The 20,001-nt window shown below is 47.3% G+C and overlaps 1 protein-coding gene across 1 annotated transcript; it reads left to right on the top strand.

The window, feature by feature from the left end:
• Window positions 1–1,627: 1,627 nt before the first annotated feature.
• DOLPP1 (dolichyldiphosphatase 1) lies at window positions 1,628–18,140 on the top strand. The gene is made up of 8 exons (XM_027687400.1): window positions 1,628–1,728; window positions 10,274–10,374; window positions 11,975–12,059; window positions 12,327–12,426; window positions 13,274–13,372; window positions 14,656–14,784; window positions 15,317–15,406; window positions 15,852–18,140. The coding sequence occupies exons 1-8, from the start codon at window positions 1,653–1,655 to the stop codon at window positions 15,886–15,888; spliced, it is 717 nt and encodes a 238-aa protein (XP_027543201.1). The 5' UTR covers window positions 1,628–1,652; the 3' UTR covers window positions 15,889–18,140.
• Window positions 18,141–20,001: the final 1,861 nt, after the last annotated feature.

Genomic DNA, 20,001 nt, shown 5'->3' on the forward strand with positions numbered 1-20,001 from the left:
AAAGGAGATTTCTCCCTGTTCTGAAATCTTACTTTAAGGCATAGAAATCATGGTCCATGTGCTTTCCTGACACAAATTAAAGGCGTGACCCTGTGCCTGTGTTTATCACTTCTTGCAGTACTCTTGCATATTTATTTTTCTGTAAGTTTTATTTTTTTAAATTGAATTAACTTTGGTGGTTTGGTCTGAAGGTGGATTTGCCTTCTGAAAGCTTTTCTGTGCAATGCTGCTCGTGTATCTCACTTTTGCAGTGCTGCACTGTCTATGTCCTGCTTTTCCTCAGGCTCCCCAGGTAAGTTTTACCTCTGGGGTCACATATGGGAACATCCCTTTGGCTTGGTCTTCAAAGTGGGTGATTTCAGTAGTTAAAGGTATTTGGGGACCAAAAAAAGGTGTCACCTGGACCATGTGTTGCCTGGCCTTTGCAGAACCTTTAAGGGATGTACCTGATTTTCTTCCAGGGCTTAGATAGTAGGAAGAAATTGTTCCCTGTGAGGGTGGGGAGGCCCTGGCACAGGTTGCCCAGAGAAGCTGTGGCTGCCCCATCCCTGGAAGTGTCCAAGGCCAGGTTGGACGGGGCTTGGAGCAACCTGGGCTAGTGGAAGGTGTCCCTGCCCATGGCGGGGGGTGAAACAGAGGAGCTTTAAGGTCCCTTCCAACACAAACCCTTCTGTGATTCAATGACTTTATTCCAGGCTTTTATTTTCACGTGTGCATATTCACAGGGGAGGTGCTCGTTCTTTACAGAGCTGGATGTGGTTATAAAAATCTATCTTCTTCCTAGTGTTATTTAAAAAAACCCCAAATAAATATGTATTTTCAATGGAGCTTGGACCTTATCAGTGAATCACTCCTGTGTGGTGCAAGTAAAAATGTGCTCGGGGTAGCACAGTGATGCTGCAAGGTGGAGGTTAATGTAGCAATGCCCTTTTAAAATGAACGATTCTAATTTAAAAAACACATATTTTTTAATGTGGTGTTTTTTGTTGTTTTTTTTTTAACAGCGACTGAGGGGGCTGCAGGAGGAGTGTGAGGGGAGCCCGGCCCAGACATGTCCCCCTCAGGGGTGTGAGGGGAGCTCAGAGCGGGACCCGCCGGGGGTTTGAGGATATCCCTGGCTTTTCCCACTGGGGATGTGAGAGGAGCCCGGGCTGTTCCCGCCTGGGTGTGAGTGGACCCGAGGCTGTTCCCACGGGGTGTGAGGGCTGTGAGAGGAGCCCGGGTTGTCCCCGCCGGGGCTGTGAGGGGAACCGAGCCCGGCCATTTGCCCGCCGAGCCCCCGCCTCAGCGCCCCGCGCCCGCCGCGCCAGCGCCGCCGCTGATTGGCTGAGAGCAGCCGCCAGTGCGAGTCGCTGATTGGCTAATCCGCACCACCCCTCCGGCCAATGACGACGCGCTCTGCCGCCCGCCTTTCTTCCGACTGGCTGCGCCCCTCCCTGTGCCCGCCCCCTGCTGGGCAGCGGTGCCGGCAACCGATTGGCTGCGGCGCTGCCCGGGCCGGGTGTTTAATTGGGCGGCGCTGGGCTGGCCGGCGCCTCACCTGCCGCGCGCCGCCATTGGCCCGCCGCTCCCCGCGCCCCCGCCCATTGGCCGCACCGCCCCTTAAGCGCGCCCCGATTGGCCGCGGTGGCCCGGCCCGGTATCCGGGTAAGATGGCCGCAGTCGGCGAGTGCTCGCTGCCCGCGCCGTGGCGGCCGGTCTCCCTCACTCACGTCGAGTACCCTGCAGGTAACGCTCCGTTTCGCCCCCGCCGGGCCCCCGCGCCGCCCCGTCGGCCCGCGGCGGGGCCCCTCCCGCCGCCCCGCGGCGCCGCCGAGGGCCGGGCTGGCGGCTGCCAAATAGTGAGCCATTGAGCGGCGGCGCTGGGGCGGCGGGGCGCGCGTGCGCGCTGGGGGGCGGCGGGGCGCGCTGCCAGATTGTGAGCCTCGGCGGGAGCGGCGCTGCGCATGCGCGGTGGGGGGCGCCGGGCTGGGGGGCTGCGGGGGGGGGGCACGGGGAAGAGCCCGGGGAGGGGGCGGCTCCGTCCCGGCCCTCCAGTGCCGCCCTCCCCGCCCCACACCGCCTCCTGGCCCCCCCTGCAGCCCCCTGGCCATGTGTGGTAGCCCCCGGCATCGAGGCGAGGGTCCCACCCATGTTGTGCCGCTCCCCTCAGCAGCGCGGTGGGGTCGGTGTCACCTCCCTGCCTCCCGTGCTGGGGGTCTGGCGTGCTGTGACACAGGGACAGCGGGCTCTGGGAGCCTCGTGGCACCCCAGGGAGCGGGGCCATGGCAGGGTGGTCTCTGTCCCCGGGGCGGGTTCGGCTGCCAGTGGGTCTGGGGCTGTGAGAGGAGTGGGGGTGGCAGGGTGTCACTGTCCCCAGCGTGGGCTTGGCTGCCAGGTGGGTCTGGTGGCAGCGCTGGGAGTGAGGCAGTGACAGGGTGGTCCCTGCCCTGAGGTGGGCTCCGATGCCAAGTGGGTTTGGTGGCAGTGCTGGGAGCAGGGCAGTGGCACCGTGGCCGTGTCCCCGAGGTGGGTTTGATGGCTTTTCTGGGAGCGCTTGAGTCAGGGAGCGCTGAGGGAAACGCCTGGAGGACTCCAGGCACAGGGTGTCCTGTAGCTCAGCTCGTGGCAAGGTGGGTTTGGGTCCAGGCAGGTGCTTGAATACAGGATGGGCTGTTCCAGCTGGGACAGGTGTGATCCCTAAAGGTCCTGTGCCCCTGGATCCCTGTGGTGCTGCACACCAGAGCAGCCTGGCCCAGGTTGTGTTGGGATGAATCCCTGATCTGTCACTGTGCAAGAGGCACCAGTCTGTGTTCAGAGAGCAGCAGCATAAGTGGTGTCTCATCAGTAACTGTGGTCCTTTGGAGCTCCTCTTCAGGTGCTTTGTGCTCTGCTGGTTTTAAGTGCTTGTAGATAATAAAAAAATGAAGTGTCAGAGTGTTAGTGTTGAGCACGTGCTCAAAGTCCCACTTTGGTGTTAACACTATCCTCAGTATTTCCAGTTCTCCCAGTGAGTCCCCCCTAACTTGCGTTGTGTTGCTGTATGTCCCGTTTCGATAGCTGAATTTTAGTTCCTGATGAAAGCTCCTCTCAGTAGTGCAATTCCTAAAGCTTCTACAGTGCTTAGGGATCTTCTGGGTTGAAAGTGCCCATTTAGCCAGGAGACTTGAAATGTGACAACTGAAAAGATCTGGCACTGGAGATGCATTATTTCTTGGCCCTCCCTCTCATGGCTGTTTTGTGGTTTTCTGAGGTACTTTATGTGAAGTACTGGCATTTCCTTTTCTGGCTTGCATTTTCTTTCACCCTGTACACACTTCTGCCATCCCCCTTCTCAAATATGTTAATTTTACAGTTTGGGGGAGATGGGGAATAATCTTCCCAGTAGGACTGATATATTCATCTCTGTATCTCATCTCCTTATCTGAACCTGGCAGAATACACAGAGCACATTCTGTGCTCCATTTGTTGGATTGGTTTGGGAAATGAAGGTGGTGGAAGTTGTTGCACAAGGGTTATCTGTCAGATCTTGAGCAGTGTGACATAACTCGATTATTTTCTCTCTGCATTGAGAGTGTCTTACACAGGGAAAGGGAGGAGATGATTGTGTGTGGGGGTAAATCAGCATTGAGATGAGGGTTATGTGTGGATGAGGATGGACACTGACAGGGCTGGACAACCCTTTCCATGAAGAAATTTTTCTGACTATCCAACCTGAACCTCTCCTGGCACAACTTGAGGCTGTTTCCTCTCGTCCTGTCCCTTGTTCCCTGGGAGCACAACCTGACCCCCACCTGGCTCTGCCTTCCTTTCAGGGAGTTATAGAGAGTGAGAAGGTCCCCCTGAGCCTCCTTTTCTCCAGGCTGAGCCCCCCCAGCTCCCTCAGCCGCTCCAGGTGCTCCAGACCCTTCCCCAGCTCCATCCCTTCTCTGGACATGCTCCAGCCCCTCAGTGTCTTGTTGTGAGGGGCTCAAAACTGACCCTAAGATTGGAGGTGGTGCCTCACCAGTGCTCAGCACAGGGGGACGGTCACTGCCCTGATTCTGTGCCCACACCATTACTGGTACAACCCAGGTGCCATTGGCCTTCTTGCCCACCTGGGCATAGATGGGATTATGTTCAGCTGCTGTCAAACAGCACCCCCAGGTCCTTTTCCAGCTTTCCAGCCACTGTTCCCCCAAACTGGGGTATTCCATGGATGCAGGACCCAGCACTTGGCCTTGTTAAGCCTCATACAGTTGGCCTCAGCCCCTGGATCCAGCCTGTCCAGATCCCTCTGCAGAGCCTTCCTGCCCTCCAGCTGATCAAAATTCCTGCCCAACTTGGTGTCATTTGCAAACTGCCTGAGAGTGCTCTCCATCCCCTCATCCAGATCATTGATAAAGATATTAAACAGAACCTGCCCCAGTACTGAGCCCTGGGGAACACCCCTGGTTTTAGGGGTGTTGCTGGATTTATCTCCATTCCCCACCACTCTGGGCCCAGCCATCAGCCAGTTTTTTACCCACTGAACAGTGCACCACCCAAGCCATGGATGTTCTGCAGGAGAATGCTGTGGGAAATGGCTTTAAAGGCTTTACTAAAGTCTAGGTAGACTACATTGTGGTCTGAAAAAATGACTTGCAGTAAGGTGGTAGGTCTGATGCTTTTACCTGGATTTGGGGAAAGTGCTCTGACTTTATTTAGAAAGCTGTTTACGTTCTGCCTGTGTACAGCTTAAGTCCAGGTCCATAAAGCTTCTAGATAATGTATATTTATAAAATAATGATGTTGGCAGCGTGCTCAGCACTGTGGAGTTAATGTGGCCTCGTGCTGCTGAGAGGGTCAGAACGAGAAATAGATCCTGCTTTTACCAACATAAATTATTAAGCTGTCTTGGCATGTCATGCACTGCTGTGTGGCAAAAAGCTCTGGCTCTTGGCTGATCCTGAGGATGCTGAGCCTCTGTGGCAACCAGCTCTTAAAATCTCAGGTCTTTAAAGACTTCCAGCACAGAACTGCTGCCACCCCGGCTTTCATCTGCCACGAGTGACGGTCCCGCTCGCTGTGAGCAGGTAAAAAGCTGTCACTGCTGATTTGTGCCTGCCACACAAAGCCTGGTTTGGGGCTGCTTCTTGTAAATGTGAAGGGGAGAGGTGTCTCCAGAAGGGTGCTGATCCTCCTTGTCCTGATTTAGTGTTTCCTTATCAATAGTGATACACCAAACCCATCTTTACTGCTCGTGTGGCTGCACAGCTCTCCAGGGCTTTCTGTGATGTCCGCTTTGAGCAAAATAAATGAGAAACAGTGGATGAACGTTGTGGTAATCAACTGCAGACTGGTCTGAGGAATGGGATCTTGGAGAGCTGAAATACTGCCCTTAGGGAATGTCAGGATCAAACACAGGGAGAAGAAACCAGCCAGGCAGTGCTGCTTGAGTGTGCTAAAGCATGCTGCTGCAGAGGACAGCCTGGAAAAATGTCATCCTGGTGCTGCTTTCAGAATTTTTTGATCCTGAAGCTTTTCTTATCAGCAACTGTACTTTGGTGAGACCAAGGAATGATCTGGCAGTGCTGGGTTGCTGGCAGGTAGGCAGGAACAATCCTTCTTCTGTATGTCCTTCCAGTAATGAGCTGGTGATTGCATCAGGACCGTTAAGTCCTTTGATGGATGTATAAAAGCTGTATGTCTAATTGCTCTTTGAATCCATTTCCGCTTTGGATCTCACAGTATCTTTGGCACTGAGCTTTGCAGCTTAATGTGGTTGTTGTTTCTTTCTAAGTCCACTTCTCAGTAATTCCATCAAACACTCTCCTTCTCATGTGCAGTGAGAGGTAACAATTGTTTGCTGTCCATTTCTCCATATAATTCATGACTTTATGGAACTGTTACATTCTCTGCTTTCCTTTTCGAGCTGAAAATCTGAGTTATTTGATGTTTTCTGAATGGCTGCTGTCACATACTTATCTTTGCCCTCTTTCAATTTGCCTTTCCTGTGTGTAGTCTCCCTTTTTAGCTGTGACACCAGAATTGCATAATAAATTTTTGTAGTGCTGTAACAGTGACTTCTGTTTTGCTCTTAAAAATGTTCTTCTTGCCTTTTTCACTGCTGCAGAGCACTGGATGCTACTCTGAAGGTATTGGCTCACACTGAGTCTGAGGGGTTTTGTTTGATAACAACTGAACTAAATCCTGTCATGTCATGTGTATAATTAGGGTTGTTTTTTCCCGTATTCATTGCTTTGCATGGGATGACTTTGTGCTGCAGGCTTAAAACTCATCTTCAGGAACTTCCTGTCTGTAGGGTGAGTTTCACTGGAGAAACATTGAGTTCCTGGTTTGTTTGGGGTTTTTAATTACTATTTGGAGAAAAGAAAAAAACTTCCTCTCTTCAGTGCAGCTGGGATTCTTAAAGCTCTGGGACTTTCTGGACCTCCTCTTCTCACACTGGACAAATTCTTTAAGGAGACAAACTTGATTAGACCTTTTCTCTGCAGAATGACAGGGAATCTTCCCATTTTCCCAGTTGCCCAGGTTATTTCCTACAGCCAGGCAGAGCTGGAGGGGCTGGTGTGCAGAATTACCCCATGGGTGAAGGGGTGCATCAGAGCAAAGGTGCTGGGGCTGTGTGGGTGCCTTGGCTCAGCAGTTCATGTTGCTGTTCAGTGTCAGCACGTGCTGTTCCTATAGGAATGTTTGTTCTGATAACCCTCCTGTGATTCTGTGCTGGGTGGGAGCTCACAAGTCAGGGCTCATTCCATAGCTGAGCAGTATCTGTTGGAAGAAGCAGATCCCGCTCCTGTTTGGCTGCTTTAATGCAGAGGTTTATGTTTAATCTCCCTGCAGAAGTTATGTCCGATTCCTGCCTTTGTGCCATCATTTGAAGCCTCCTGAAGATATTTTCGCTGTCCCACATGTGCAAGCTGAGGAAATGGCTCTCTTAGAGCATGAATATTTAGTGATGTAAATGCCCATGACACACATCCACTGCGTGTTGTCTGTGCAACTTGCACACATGCACTTGGCCAAGAACACACGACCAGCAGCAGGGCCACAAATAGATGCTTCAATAGGAAGTGGTGGTGGCAAAGCTCAATCTTGCGGTAGGATGTGGTTTGGGGGCTGTTGATTCACATTTTTACATCCTATACAGGTTAGGCTGATGTGGTGAAGCTCAGATATTTCCACCGAAAGGATGCTGGGTAAAATGTTGAATTGGAGCAGAAGTAGATGCTGAATGAAGGCTGAAAAAAATAGCCTTGTGTGTCTGAGCTATGTATAGTGCTGCACGTATTTATCTCTTGGCTGCCCAAAAATGAGCTACTGCCTTCTGTATTTTTGCTTTTGGAGCTCCCGAGGATGTCCAGGGAAGGCTGGACTTCAAAAAAAGCAGAATTTAAAACTAAACAAACCCCAAGGTATACATTAAATAGATTCTCCTTTGGCATTTTTGCAGAGGTTTTGTCTCTGTTCTTACCGGTTGGAGGAATTGCTTTAAAATTCCCAAGCTTAGTAAAATAAAGGAAAATTAATCTTTATAAAAAAGGAGGGGGGATGCTGCTTGCTAGATCTTACTGGACTTCAAACCGTGGCTCTCCTGCACGTCTCCTTTCCCTGGGAATAAGTCTGGGAGCGCACTGGAGCGTGAGAGGAGATGGGAGTGACATCAGTAATCAGGCTGGGAGGCCCCCGGAGCTCTGTGCGGTGATCAGCGCTGGCCTTTCTCTCAGAGCTCACTCTGCCTCCTTCACTGGGGATTTCCACTCATTTCGGAGCTGGTTTAGTTAGTGCAGCTCTGCCTGGAGCTGCTGATCCAGCGAGGCATTTGTGGGCTCTTGTGTAGCTCCTTCAGATAGTGCTCAGCTATTTATCTGCCTCCTCCCCTAGAAAAAGTGGCCTCAGGACATGCCTGTTTAATTGCTGTTAGCTACAGTAATATGAAGTATGATTAATGCTATCTGTTCCGCTCTAAATGGACAGCTGAAATGTTTGAGGAGCTTTTGTGTTAAGATTGATGAAGGACTTGGTGCTTGCAGGCAACATCTGGGAGTGATGGTTTCTGGTTCTGCACTCTGGGACTTTCTGGATCTCTTCTCACACTGGACAAATTTAAGGGAGAAACCTGGCCAGGCCTTTTCTCTGCAGAATGACAGGAAATCTTCCCGTTTTCCCAGTTGTCCAGGGTGTTTCCAGGCAGAGTTGGAGAGGCAGGTGTTCAAAATCAGTGGGAGTTGTGAAGTCTGGGTAGTTTGATTTATTGGGAATGTTACCATGTGACATAACAGGATAAGAGGATCTTGAATTTGGTACTGCTGGTCCTATTTAAATTAAAAGACTACTTGCTTAAGTATTCCTCCACCATCTGCACAAGAAATAGAACCCCCCCAGAAGATAAATTATCTAGTTTGGTTTCTACTTGACAAAATTACAGCTTCTAGTCTGGAAGTGCTGAGTTTTTATGTACTGTGGGTTAACAGAGTGAATGATCTGAAATGTGGTGATTCCTTGATGATGAGCTCTCTTCTGTTGGTAATGCTGGAAGTGAGACTATTGGAAAATATTCCTAAGGCTTCCGGGATAGTTTGATTGTCTGGTGCTTTGTCTCATGAATTCCTTGAAGACAGGATTCATTTTGTTGAGAGTTTCTGATTTGTGTAAAACCATAAGGGGCTTGATTTTCAATTGCCAGGTAACTGATCCTGTCGCATCCTCTTTGTGCTGCCACAATCCGTTGCTGTTCTGCTTTGGGAGCATTTGGAACCCACCTGATGTGAGGCAAACCTGCCATATGGTGCAGGAAAAGTTTCAAATTCAGAGTCTTCCGATGCTTTTCAGGTTAAAACCAAAATAGAACCTCACTTCAGTGAAAGCCCAGTGTGCTTGGGGATTTTGTCCTCCAAGTCTTCCTAATTTCACTGGTGCAGACTAACACTCCTGCTAGTAATCCTTGCTGATGCTGTTGCTGGTTCCCAAATCTGACCTAGAATCTGGGATTCCAGAGGCTTCCGTGCACTGTACCTGGTGTAACCACAGCTATGTGGCAACAACATCAGCAGCATGAACTTTGTTGTAGCAGGGCAATAACTTCTTTATCAGTCCCAGCACTCAGAGGCTGAGGTTAAAGTCCTTTCTGCCAAGTGCTGCTTTAAAATGTGGGTGCGTGGGCTGGGGAGACTCAGTATCTTGCAGTGGAATTGATCTAGGAATGAGTCCAATGCTCAGCCTTGCAGAGGCATCCTGTTTCCTTCAGAGAGGAGAGAGGAAGGATAAATTTGTGTGGGGGCTGATCCTTTTGTGTTTAGTGATGGGATGGAGAGGATCTGGTCTCAGAACCAGTACACAAAGTACCCATGTCTTTGGTTGCTCACTGGGTTCATACAGTGGGTTTGTGGTGACTTCTATCTTTAAAGATTCTCAGGTAGACAGTTCTCACTCTTCTGATATGAATTGCTGGTCTTGGAGCAAAATTTCTCTATTTTTGTGTTTCCCTGGAATTCATGCTGCCATCTTCTCTCAAAATGCTTCTGTGTGTGTCCCTTTTCTGGGAAGAGAGGCAAGAGAAACATGGATCTAAACACACAGCTGCTCTTTACTGTTGCTGCCTGCTTCTGTGTCTGGGATCGTTCAGGATAAAGTTTTTGAGGGATCTTATGACCTCTTGTGAGGTCCCATTGCTGCTCCCTGATTCTCCCTCGGGGACAACCAGACCATTAGTTATTTGGTTTGGAGGCTCAAAGCCCCTTCTGTGTCACACAAGTGGGCTACTGGTTAAAAAGGCAGAGTCTCCTTTATTTCCTTGTTATCTCCTGCTATGTTTAGCTATTTATTTCCTCCCCATTTTGCTAATGCTAGTGTTCGTGCAGACACATGGTGAGACAGATTAGGAAGCTGATCCAGCTGAAAACGAACCCATTTTAGTAAGGGAGTGGGAAAGGATTTGTTTGGGGAGTGTTTGCTGGTAATTGCTGGCATAGGGAGGCAAAATGAATGAGGGGGGGAGGGAAAGATGCTGCTTCTTTTGCAGCAGCCTGTGCTTATGTTGGATTAAAGTGACTCTGGGCCCACACCTGTGGTCATTGTTGTAAATTGGGTGGCAGCAAACTCTGCTGAAGGATGCCAGGCTCCTCTCATCCCTGATTTTGAGCCTGCATGTGAGCACTGCTGTCTCCTTGCCTTGGCTCCTCTGGGTCACTCTGCAACCCAGGATTGCCCCTCTGCTCCCAGTGATCCAGGGCTCCAGCTGAGCCATGCTCTGGTGGCAGGCAAGTTACCTGTGAAGTTCAAACTGATTTGTGTCTCTTGTTTGTTTCCCCAGGTGATTTCTCTGGTCAGCTTTTAGCTTATTTGAGTCTTGGTCCAATATTCATTATTGTTGGCTTTGTAACACTCATCATATTCAAGAGAGAGCTTCACACGGTGAGTCCTTCTCTCCCTTCCCAGCCTCTCCTTATGACTAAAGCCTCTTCCTTTGTCACCTGGTGCTCCTGTGTTCACACTTGTTTTTCTCTCTTTAAAGTGCAAGCCTAGGTAAGGCATCTTCCTGTCACAGAACAGCAGGAGACACTTAGCACCAGTACCAGGTTAAAAGGCTGCTCAGCCTTTGCTGATTTCTCTGTTGCTCTGTGGTGTGTTTTGTACATGATCTGTCCAAAACCATCGAGGGAGATGTCTGAGGAAGTAAAGAATGCTGTTTGCAGAGTGGGAACCCTCCCAAGATCCAGTAGGATCATAGCACTTAGTAGGTTCCTTCAAGCTGGGCAGCATATGCAGGAAATGGTGTGTGTAACTCAGGAGGATGTACTTTCTTAGAACTACTGAGATGGAAAAGGGGATACAAAATAAAACCTACAGATTCCCAGGGGAGTGGATCTGACTTTAAGGGCTGCTTCTCAGCTGTGAATTGAATACCAGGGACTGGAGAGGCTTTCTTCTGTCCGAATTCTTGTAACACATAATGCTTTCTGTCTGCTCTGAAAGGTAGTTGGGAATCAGTGTCATGGATAAATTCTGTATAAACCTCTTGTAACATTTACCCTCAGTAAACAGATAAAATAGGGGCCACTGAAAGGGTTTTGACAGCAGATTTCTAATACAGGGCCACGGTGTCATGGGAACCAGTGGCTTGAGGGACCTGGGAATGGGCCTTCTAACTAGGAAAGGCAGCTGTTAAGTTTTGGCAATCCAAAGGTTTCTTGTTGACCCAAAAGACAGAATGAGCCAGAGTAACTCTTGCACAGATTTATGGGTTTATACAGGGACTTGTTAGGTGTTGGTAAGGAGACAATTGTGGAGGTTGATTCCCGGTTCTTCGTGTGGGAAGTCACCATTGAGCTGGAGAGAGACACTGCCTGACCCAGGGCTCAGGGTATGGAGTGAAAAATTCCTTCACCATCTGGAATGGGACTGAGTGTTAAGGAGGCAGAGTGTCATCACCAGCTGGGAATCTGATCACAGCAGCAGGACTAATTTAGGGAAGGTGTATGGGCTGTGGAATTAAAGAGTAAAAATAAATGCTACCAGTCTGGCTTAGCTCAGAATGTGAATCCATTTTAAACTGAAGACAGCAACTTCAAGATGAAAATAGGCATAGAGGGAAAAGACAGAAAGCCTAAAAAGTCACCTTTATTTTAAGCTATTTACCCAAATAATAGTGTCTGCACTCCCCCTGTTGGTCATCTGGAAAAGCCAATCCCCAAAAACCTGCCCTGTTAAAAAAATGCCACTTTCTACACTTGCTGGTGGAAGTGTCCTGGCAGAAGTGCTGTACAGTGTCATTTGTGTCTCATTCTGTGTCATCAGCTGAAAAGCTGCCTATACACAAAGTGTTGCCAAATACACAAAGTGAGCTGAAAAATAAATGCTTTCCTTCCTCACATAGTGAATTTGGAAGGTGTTTTAACTCTAGTAGTCAAAAAAGAAAATTAGAAACATAATGTTTGGGGTTTTGTCAACAGAGAGAGCCTGGTAAGTGGAAGGCTCTTTTAGAGGGGGTGACAGAGCTGTCTTGCCTTCACAGATCTCTTTCTTGGGAGGGCTGGCGTTCAACGAGGGAGTGAACTGGTTAATAAAAAATGTAATCCGGGAGCCTCGGCCGTGTGAAGGTAGGGAATGGACCGTGGGTGTCGTGGTGTCAGTGGAGTTCTGAGTGGAATGCTGACTGTGAGGGGTTGGAGGGTATTTTCCCCTTTGCCTCATGTTGGTTTTGGATGTTTGGATGTAAGAAGGCTGGTAGAGCTATGTGAGCAGGGATGTGTCCTGTGAACTGTGTGCACATGTTCCAGCAGAGTGTTCTGGCTTCACATCTGGAGTGTTCCAGCTGCTGGGTACAGAGTAGACCTTGACCATACTCTTTCTTCTTCTCTTCCCAGAAGCCCATTCAACAGTGACCACAAAATATGGGATGCCGTCCAGCCACTCCCAATTCATGTGGTTTTTCTCTGTCTATTCCTTTCTGTTCCTTTATTTAAGGTAAAAATTCCAAGTCAGGTTTTGGCTGTTAATATGTTGAAACACCTGAAATATGTGTCTCCCTTGCTGGGTGCCACTTGAGTGGGATAAAGGAATGAAGTCTGAGGCCCTGCACAATTTACTGTGGCCTGGGTGGATGGAGCATGTCTGTCTCCATCTGAATGTAGGGCTGGAGTTATCAAGGCTGAAAACTGAGGGGGTGGGTGGGCCTCCTTTTACCTGTCAGGGTACAGGTCTCCCAGTTTTCTTTTTCTAAGCTGTGATGGTCCCCCAGTGTGAGGGAAGAGGGGGAGAATAGGGAGGAGGAAAGAAGAGCTGCTTTCTCATGTGTCTACTCAGTTTGTCAGTGGGGTTGTCTGCAATCTTTTAGGTAATATCTGTTGCCCACTTGCATGACTTTTTAGTTCACCTCCCTTTCCAAGGACTGGGTTTACATGCTGTGCTGTGCTTTCCTGAGGCTCCCGCTGGGGCATGGCTCTGCCTTGTGGCTCCACGTGTGGAGGAAGACAAAACTCACAGTCCCTCCTGGCTCTGTGGGTGATGGAGGGACTCTGATGTCTTGGCTCCCTGTTGCATATGCTCAGCATGTGCCTCTCACACCAGTTGCAGTAACTGTGAGCATTCTGCCTTCCATCAAAGCAATCCCTGTTGACAGCTGGAGAGACACACGAGTGGCTCTCTGGCTGCTCTGTAGCTGCTGCCGTGGGACAGGTTGCTGCTGGGATGGGGTCGAGCTGCCCATGGCCCCACTGGAGTAGGGCTTTCCTAGGGTTCCTGAGGGAGTGAGGACAGAGGTAAGGCCTGCTCAGCTCCCTGCCCTGTGCTAATGGCTCTCCATCTCTTTCAGAATGCACCAAACAAACAATGCGAGGTTTCTGGATTTACTATGGCGACATGTGCTGTCCATCTGCCTCGTCACAGTGGCTTTGCTAGTCTCATATAGTAGGTATGGAGCAACTGTTTGTCTTATGCTCTCATACAGTCCCGTGGCCTGTCACAGCCCTGTTATTCCTTATCCTGCTTTTCCCACCTGATTCTCGACTGCGCTCTACAAGTCGGAGCTTTGTGGAAGTCGCTGTGTTGCCACGAGACCTTTACAATAAGCAAAGGTGCTGCATGTGTGGTGCTTCACAGGAGCATTTATAAACCCCCAAATCAGCTGAGCTTGTACCAATTCCCTATGGGCTCCATTCCCATGCTCCAGCCTCACTGCCTCACCCTCTTTCCAGCACTAATCGTGGAATCATTGCCCCACGCCTTGGCACAGCAGCCTCTGCAGCACATGGATTGCTACAGTTGATCAATCTGATTGTTTTGCTTGAGCATTAGTTAATCAAAACATTTATAGCTGTTTGACTTGCAAGATTTGTATTAAGATGAATAAAGAAAACAAAACTTTGATCATGTTTTTTTTTTCCCCCTGTAGTGGATTAAAAAAACCAATTGTATGCACACACACACAAGTATCAAGTGAGCTCCAGTGATTGGAAAACAGACAAATTCAAGCTAGAAATAGGGCCATGTCTTTCACAGGAAAGTAATTACCTGTTTGCACAGTTGGCTGTACACTACAGCTGATTCCTTATTACTGATTATTTTAAATTCATAACAGGTATGTAGTCTAATTTAAAAAAAAATCAGAGGAAATCAAGTGGCCTGTGCTAGGCAGAGGGTCAGATAAGATGATAATAATGGCTTTATGATATATGGGTGAAAAGAATTTTGAATGTAGCTTGTGCACACAGATAACAGGCAAACAGTGCAGCTCTCCGAATGGGTGCAGTCCCAGTGAGCGCACTGGCTGTGCAGCCTTTGTGCCTGTTACGTTGGAGAGCACCAAAATCACAGCAAAAATACTGTCCTTGTTCCTCCAGCTTTGGTGGCTTGGAGGGGACTTATCTTGTTACTGGCTTTGGAAGTCTCCTGGGGGGGAACCAGCAGTAACAGTTCCTCACCTGATCAGGATAGATGAAGAAGAATGTGGAGTGTTATTGAGTTAAGCTCAAACTAGATGTGCTCTAAGCTGAAACTGCTGTAGCAGGGAAGAGTTTTTCCCAGGTTTTTTTCCCCCACTGTTTTTGCCAGCTTTTTATTGAAAAAAGATAACCCACTGTTAACATCTGCAGGATAATTCACTCACAGCATCTGTGGTCCAGTGGAACCTCAGCTCTCGAGTCTTGCCTCCTCTTGTTTTAAAGCCTGTCTGGTGACTCTTCTCTTCCACTGCAGGGTTTATTTGCTTTACCACACCTGGAGCCAAGTCCTATATGGAGGTGTGGCAGGAAGCATTATGGCCATAGCCTGGTTTGCCTTCACACAAGAGATCCTAACTCCTCTCTTCCCGAGGATAGCTGCATGGTAAGGCTCTTTATTCTGTGCAGGCTTGTTACAGATGTTAGAAATGAGAATTCCTGGGCTCTGTCCCAGTTTTGCATACTGACTGTTGTGTAACCTACTTGTTCCTCCATGTTTTCTTGTGCATGCTTATACAAAGGATCATATGTCCTTGATTTAAGGGTGGGGAAGAGAGGGAATTTAATCAACTGCTACGTTTGTAAAGCCCTGCTAAAGCTGAGAGGTGTGGCAGAGTGCTGGAGGAGCTTTGCAAGCAGAACAGACCTTTCTTAATGAATGTCTAATGACCTAGTAAAATTGCAAAGCCATTTACATGTGATATAGTCTGGAAATATTGTATAAGGAAAGAAAAGAGCTTTTGATTAAATGTAATGAAGAATCCTTTTCCCAGCCTGAAGTGATAGGCTAGTACTGTTAATTCTGGAGCATATTTTGTGCCTTTTTCTTTTTGTTTTGGTTGTTTTTTTGTTAAATCAAAATCATGGTGGAGAAAGTCTAATTATTTTCCCCTTTCCCCCACCTTGTCCATTTTCAGGCCAATTTCAGAGTTCTTTTTAATCCGAGACACCAGCCTCATTCCCAACATCCTGTGGTTTGAGTACACAGTCACGAGAGCAGAAGCAAGGTGAGTTCTGTCAGGGGATGGAGGAGCTGTTGCTGATTTGACTTGTTAGATGCAGTTATTAATCAATTTTCTGATATGTAGCCACTGCCGTGGGTAGAATAGCACAGAGTAAAGAAAAATACCAAGTTGTGGGTTAACAGCTGCATCTGAGAGGTGGATCTGGGGAGTGTGGGATTTAAGAATGTTTCATATAAGCAGTATTTCAGCTCTCTGGTGTTTGCAGGCAGTTGTTTATAATGTTGTGTACACAGGAGATGGGGTGGATGTTTAGGACTGGGAAGGGCTGATCTCCCTGTAGGGTATGTCGGGTGCAGCTTTAGTTTTGTGTGGAGCTCAGCAGGGCCTTCCTTTAATCCTCCTGTATTTTCCTGCTGTTTTGGTTGGTTTTATCCCTGGTAGGGGTGGTGTCCCCTGTCTCACCTGTCCCCCCGTGTTGTCGTTGCAGGAACAGACAGCGCAAGCTGGGAACGAAGCTCCAGTGACGCGGGAACGTGGGACCAGAGTTTTAACGGAGACAGACAAGAGCAGAGACCTGGGAGCAGCAAAGGAGCCTTTAAACAGACGGACCAAAGGAACAGGCAGGGACCATACCCAAACACCTGAAAGCCTTTGCTCTGCTTTAGCAGCTAAGCTGGATTGCTCCCTGATGCATGTGGGACCGTGCAGGAGTAGAAGCTCATTTCCAACACAGATGCACATTGCCGGTCGAATGTACCATCCTGTCTACGTCAGGGGAGGGGGGAGGAAATGCCTGGTGTCGTGTTCGGGGGAGGGAAAACCAAAAATGAATCCTTTCTGTGACTTTTTTTTTTTTCAGCATGAAATATACACACTATTTATTTATTTTTTTAAATGGAACTATTGTTTTTGGGGTGGGTGAGGCGTTGATTGTGTGTTCTGGTTTTTTTGCCTTTTTTTTTTCTTTGTTCGAGTTTTTCTTTTTTGGAAGAAGATGACAAAACTAATCTCAAGTGGATCATGTTTAAGTAGGGCTTTTAATTCTTACAAACTTCTTAGGAGGGAGGGGAACTAGGATGGGTGACCTAGATGGAAGGGAGAGGAAGACTTTCCTTTCTGCAACCAGTTTGGGAGATCAAAATCAATTCCAACTGCACTTTGTACAGACAGAAAGACAGACTATAAAGATCTGATTTTTAACACTAGTGACAGTTCTGCAGGGAAACCTGCACGGATACCAATTAAGGGGAGTGTGTGTGTAAAACAAAGGAAAAACACAAATATACTGACTCTTATTTTTTTTCCACTGCTGCTCCTGTTGTGTAATTAGCAAGAGTGTCCTTCTCAGAATCTCTTCTAGGTGGCAAGACTATCGTACATATCTCACATTTATTCCATCTCTTCCTTTATACTTTTATTACCTCAGGGTTGCTGTGGACTGTACAGCTTTTGTTGTACTGAGAGTGCTGAGGGCACTGGGAAGCCCATTGGTTACAAGCAGTGCTGTGCTCCAGCAAGAGTCAGCCCAAAGCCTTACAAAATTCAGTTGCTGGTCTCTGTCTTAAGCACTGGATTTTTAATTTTTTTTCTGTTACAGCTTAAGGGAGGGATTTTTAGGAACGAACACAGTGACAACAATAAATGAACAAGGCAAATGACTAATGACTAGCTCAGCTGCTCTCTGAACTATTCCTTGAAGAGTCCTGTTAGAATCCAGCCATGAACTCCAAGTAGGGAACTTGTAACTGGCAGGAGCCTCTGCTAGGACCACAGTAGCTTGATAGGTGGGGGTTCTGCAGTTGTAGCCTTGAATGCTGAACTCCTGCAAGCAAGTTTTGCTTTCCATCCTTCTTCCATTCCGGTTCTCCGTCTGGCCAGTGGGCTCTCTGGATGCTGTGTCTCTGTGGGAGTGTGCCTGCCATCTCTGTGTGCTGGTGATGCCTCCGACCTCTGTGACCCATGAGTTCACCTGGCAAGGGCTAAACTCCAAGTGCTTCAGGGCTGTGCATGGACACTTTCTGTATTTCTAGTATATAATGCAGCAGTTCAAGTGTAACTACAGAGAAGTATTTATTCAAAGCACAATTGACTTGAACTTTCACAGATAAAAGGACAGCTTCTGAACTGGCTCAAAGGTCATCGGTGTGCCTTCGATGCAGTCATGTGAGCAGAGGTAAAATGACTGTCACATCTCGGTCTTGCTGCCTGTTTTACTATTTCCACTTTAATCAGACTCCTGCATTATAAAGCTGCTTGAAGTGAGATGTTTTTTTCTGTTCATCTTGGTTATTTTTTTATTATTTTTTTTTTAAGTTTTCATCTGTGCCTGTTGCTATAGGAGTTTCTGTGTTCATGTGGAGTGGGAGGTGCTGTTGGACAGCCAGAGTGTTAACTGTAGAAAGGGTCCTAATTCAGGAGATCAGGAATGAAAGCTGTTTAAATTTCTGTGTTTAAATACCTATGGGTAGTAAATTAACTGTTGTCAGTTGTCACAGCAAGTATATATATATTTTTTTAAGAACTGTTTAGTATTTGCATAACACGAGCAATCCTGTAACACCTGAAGGACCCAAGCACTGGATCTGCTTTGAAGGTGCATCATAATAAAGAGGCATCTTGCAGCTTTCACAAGGACATTTGATCTGACTTAGACCAGCTCTGTTAGGATGAGACATCAGACAGGCCCTGTACCATGGTGGTACCATATGTTTCAGCCTGAAAACTGGTACTAATCACTTATGTCTTTCAAAACTGTTTATTTTCTCTTTCTGTCTCTTGTGAGTGAACTTACAAAGCCAGAATGGAGATCACAGCTCTCTTTCCCAAGGCCAGGGCTGAAAGAGAGGATTGTTTCAGGAGTGGCTTAGCACTTCCCCAGCCTCTCGAGCTGTTATGACAAACTGCTGGAAAAACTATATATGGAAGCACCTATTGAGAACTAGAGCACAGGGAAGAGGGTTCATCTCCTCATGGAGAGCAGTGTAGTGTAAAAAGCTGTTCCACTTCATGTTGCCTTCAAACCCAAGCTTCCTACAGTAATTTTTAGGAGTGAGGGAGAGGAAGAAGAGCTCTTGTAAGACACTGTAATAAACTCTCCTCTGTTCTGTGAGTTGTTTGTAATCTGCATCTTCTGCCTACTTTTGCTGTACCTTTTCAGAAATCTTTGCAATACTTGATACAGTTAAAATTCCTTAGTGATTCCATGGATTTTCTTAACTAAATGGTGCTGTGCAGGAAAAAGATTTGAGCTCTGCCTTATTATCCTACACTTGTATGAAGTCTCCTGCCACTAGTTTTCTGAAATGGAATATTTTCTTTGGAATATGTGGCTTTGCAAGCAGATGCTTTCTATTCCTCCCCTGTACTCCAGGGGGCTGGATAGAGATAAGACAATAAAAAGGAAGGTGACAGAATGCTGTGGTTCACTGTTCTTGCTGTCCCCACACAAACATCCTCCCAATGAGGGCAGTTATGTAACTTCTGCAGTGTCTGAGGAGATTTAAGCCTTTTTGTGGCACTTATCTGTTTATTGTGTTTCAGTTTATTCAACGAACGGTTCCAAACTTTACATGACATGAATCCCTTTACCCAAACAGGATTTTAACACAGCTAACCAGCAAAGCATGCAACACTACCAGGCTGTGTCAAAAATTGCACTCAGACCCCAAGAGTTATCCCAATGTTTTCAGTCTATGAATTCCTTAAATTATTTGTTCCAAATCGGTAGCTTTTCTGGAGCTTTAGTTTCTTGTACCTTATTTGCCTTTAAGACAATCTCTTGATAAAACAATCAGAAACAGGGAGAACAGTTTTAAGTCAACACTGAAAAAATCTAAAAGGTATGAACCAGAAGGACATCACATTTTAGGACTTGTACAATAAGAAAAGACTTTTTAAAGGAAAAACCTTGTAATGATTTTAGCAGTATCCTTTCAAGCACTCCAAAAATCAGCTTCATTCATCAGAATTTCAGCTCTGTGTGTCAGTAAGGATGCATTAACTGGGTTATGAATCTTGTATCTCTTTCAGTGGGACAGTCTGCTCCTTGCAGCTGTACTCTGCTGAAGCTAGTGGGATATCCAGATTTAGATCCAGGATAGATCAATCCCATCTTCTGAGGTACAGTCACAGCAGCACATGCTTATGCTTAATCTTTAATAGGCACTTTCCTTGGAGAGCCTTCCCCCTTTGAGACAGCAGTGAAAAGGGCCAGTCTCAAATACTTCAGTGGCACTACTTGTGCTTGAAGGCATTGCAGACATGGAAAAATAACTCATCCCCTGGCAACAGAGGCTGATTCAGTATGGGGGCAGGATTACTTTGGCAAAAGAGTATTTTTACCATGTAAAAGGCTCCATAAACCCAGATGTAATTCCGGTAAGGTTTGATCTTTTCTGTAGTTATTTACACAATCACTTAGAGTTTGATAATACCGAGTTATCCTCTTGCAGTTTTCTGTCTGATTGATACAGAGGAGTTGACAGAGCAGAGAGGTGTGTGCTTGCAGGTTTGTAGTGCTCCTATTCGTATCTTGAGGCTGTCTCACTCCATTCAGGATTCTTCTAAAAGATCAACTAAACCCATGTAGATGATGTAAAAGTGACAGTTTATACAATCACTGGCTGTGCAGGTGAGTT

This window comes from Neopelma chrysocephalum, unplaced genomic scaffold (genome assembly GCF_003984885.1).
Source record: "Neopelma chrysocephalum unplaced genomic scaffold, ASM398488v2 Primary Assembly neopelma1_74, whole genome shotgun sequence".
In the NCBI taxonomy this organism is placed as follows: Eukaryota; Metazoa; Chordata; class Aves; order Passeriformes; family Pipridae; genus Neopelma; species Neopelma chrysocephalum.

Bases quoted from the DNA above. Each gene is read 5' to 3' on its own strand.
- DOLPP1 (XM_027687400.1), top strand. From the start codon at position 1,653: ATGGCCGCAGTCGGCGAGTGCTCGCTGCCCGCGCCGTGGCGGCCGGTC. The intron at 12,060-12,326 runs GTAGGGAATGGA...TTCTCTTCCCAG, and splicing joins GGAGCCTCGGCCGTGTGAAG to AAGCCCATTCAACAGTGACC. The intron at 13,373-14,655 runs GTATGGAGCAAC...CTTCCACTGCAG, and splicing joins TTGCTAGTCTCATATAGTAG to GGTTTATTTGCTTTACCACA.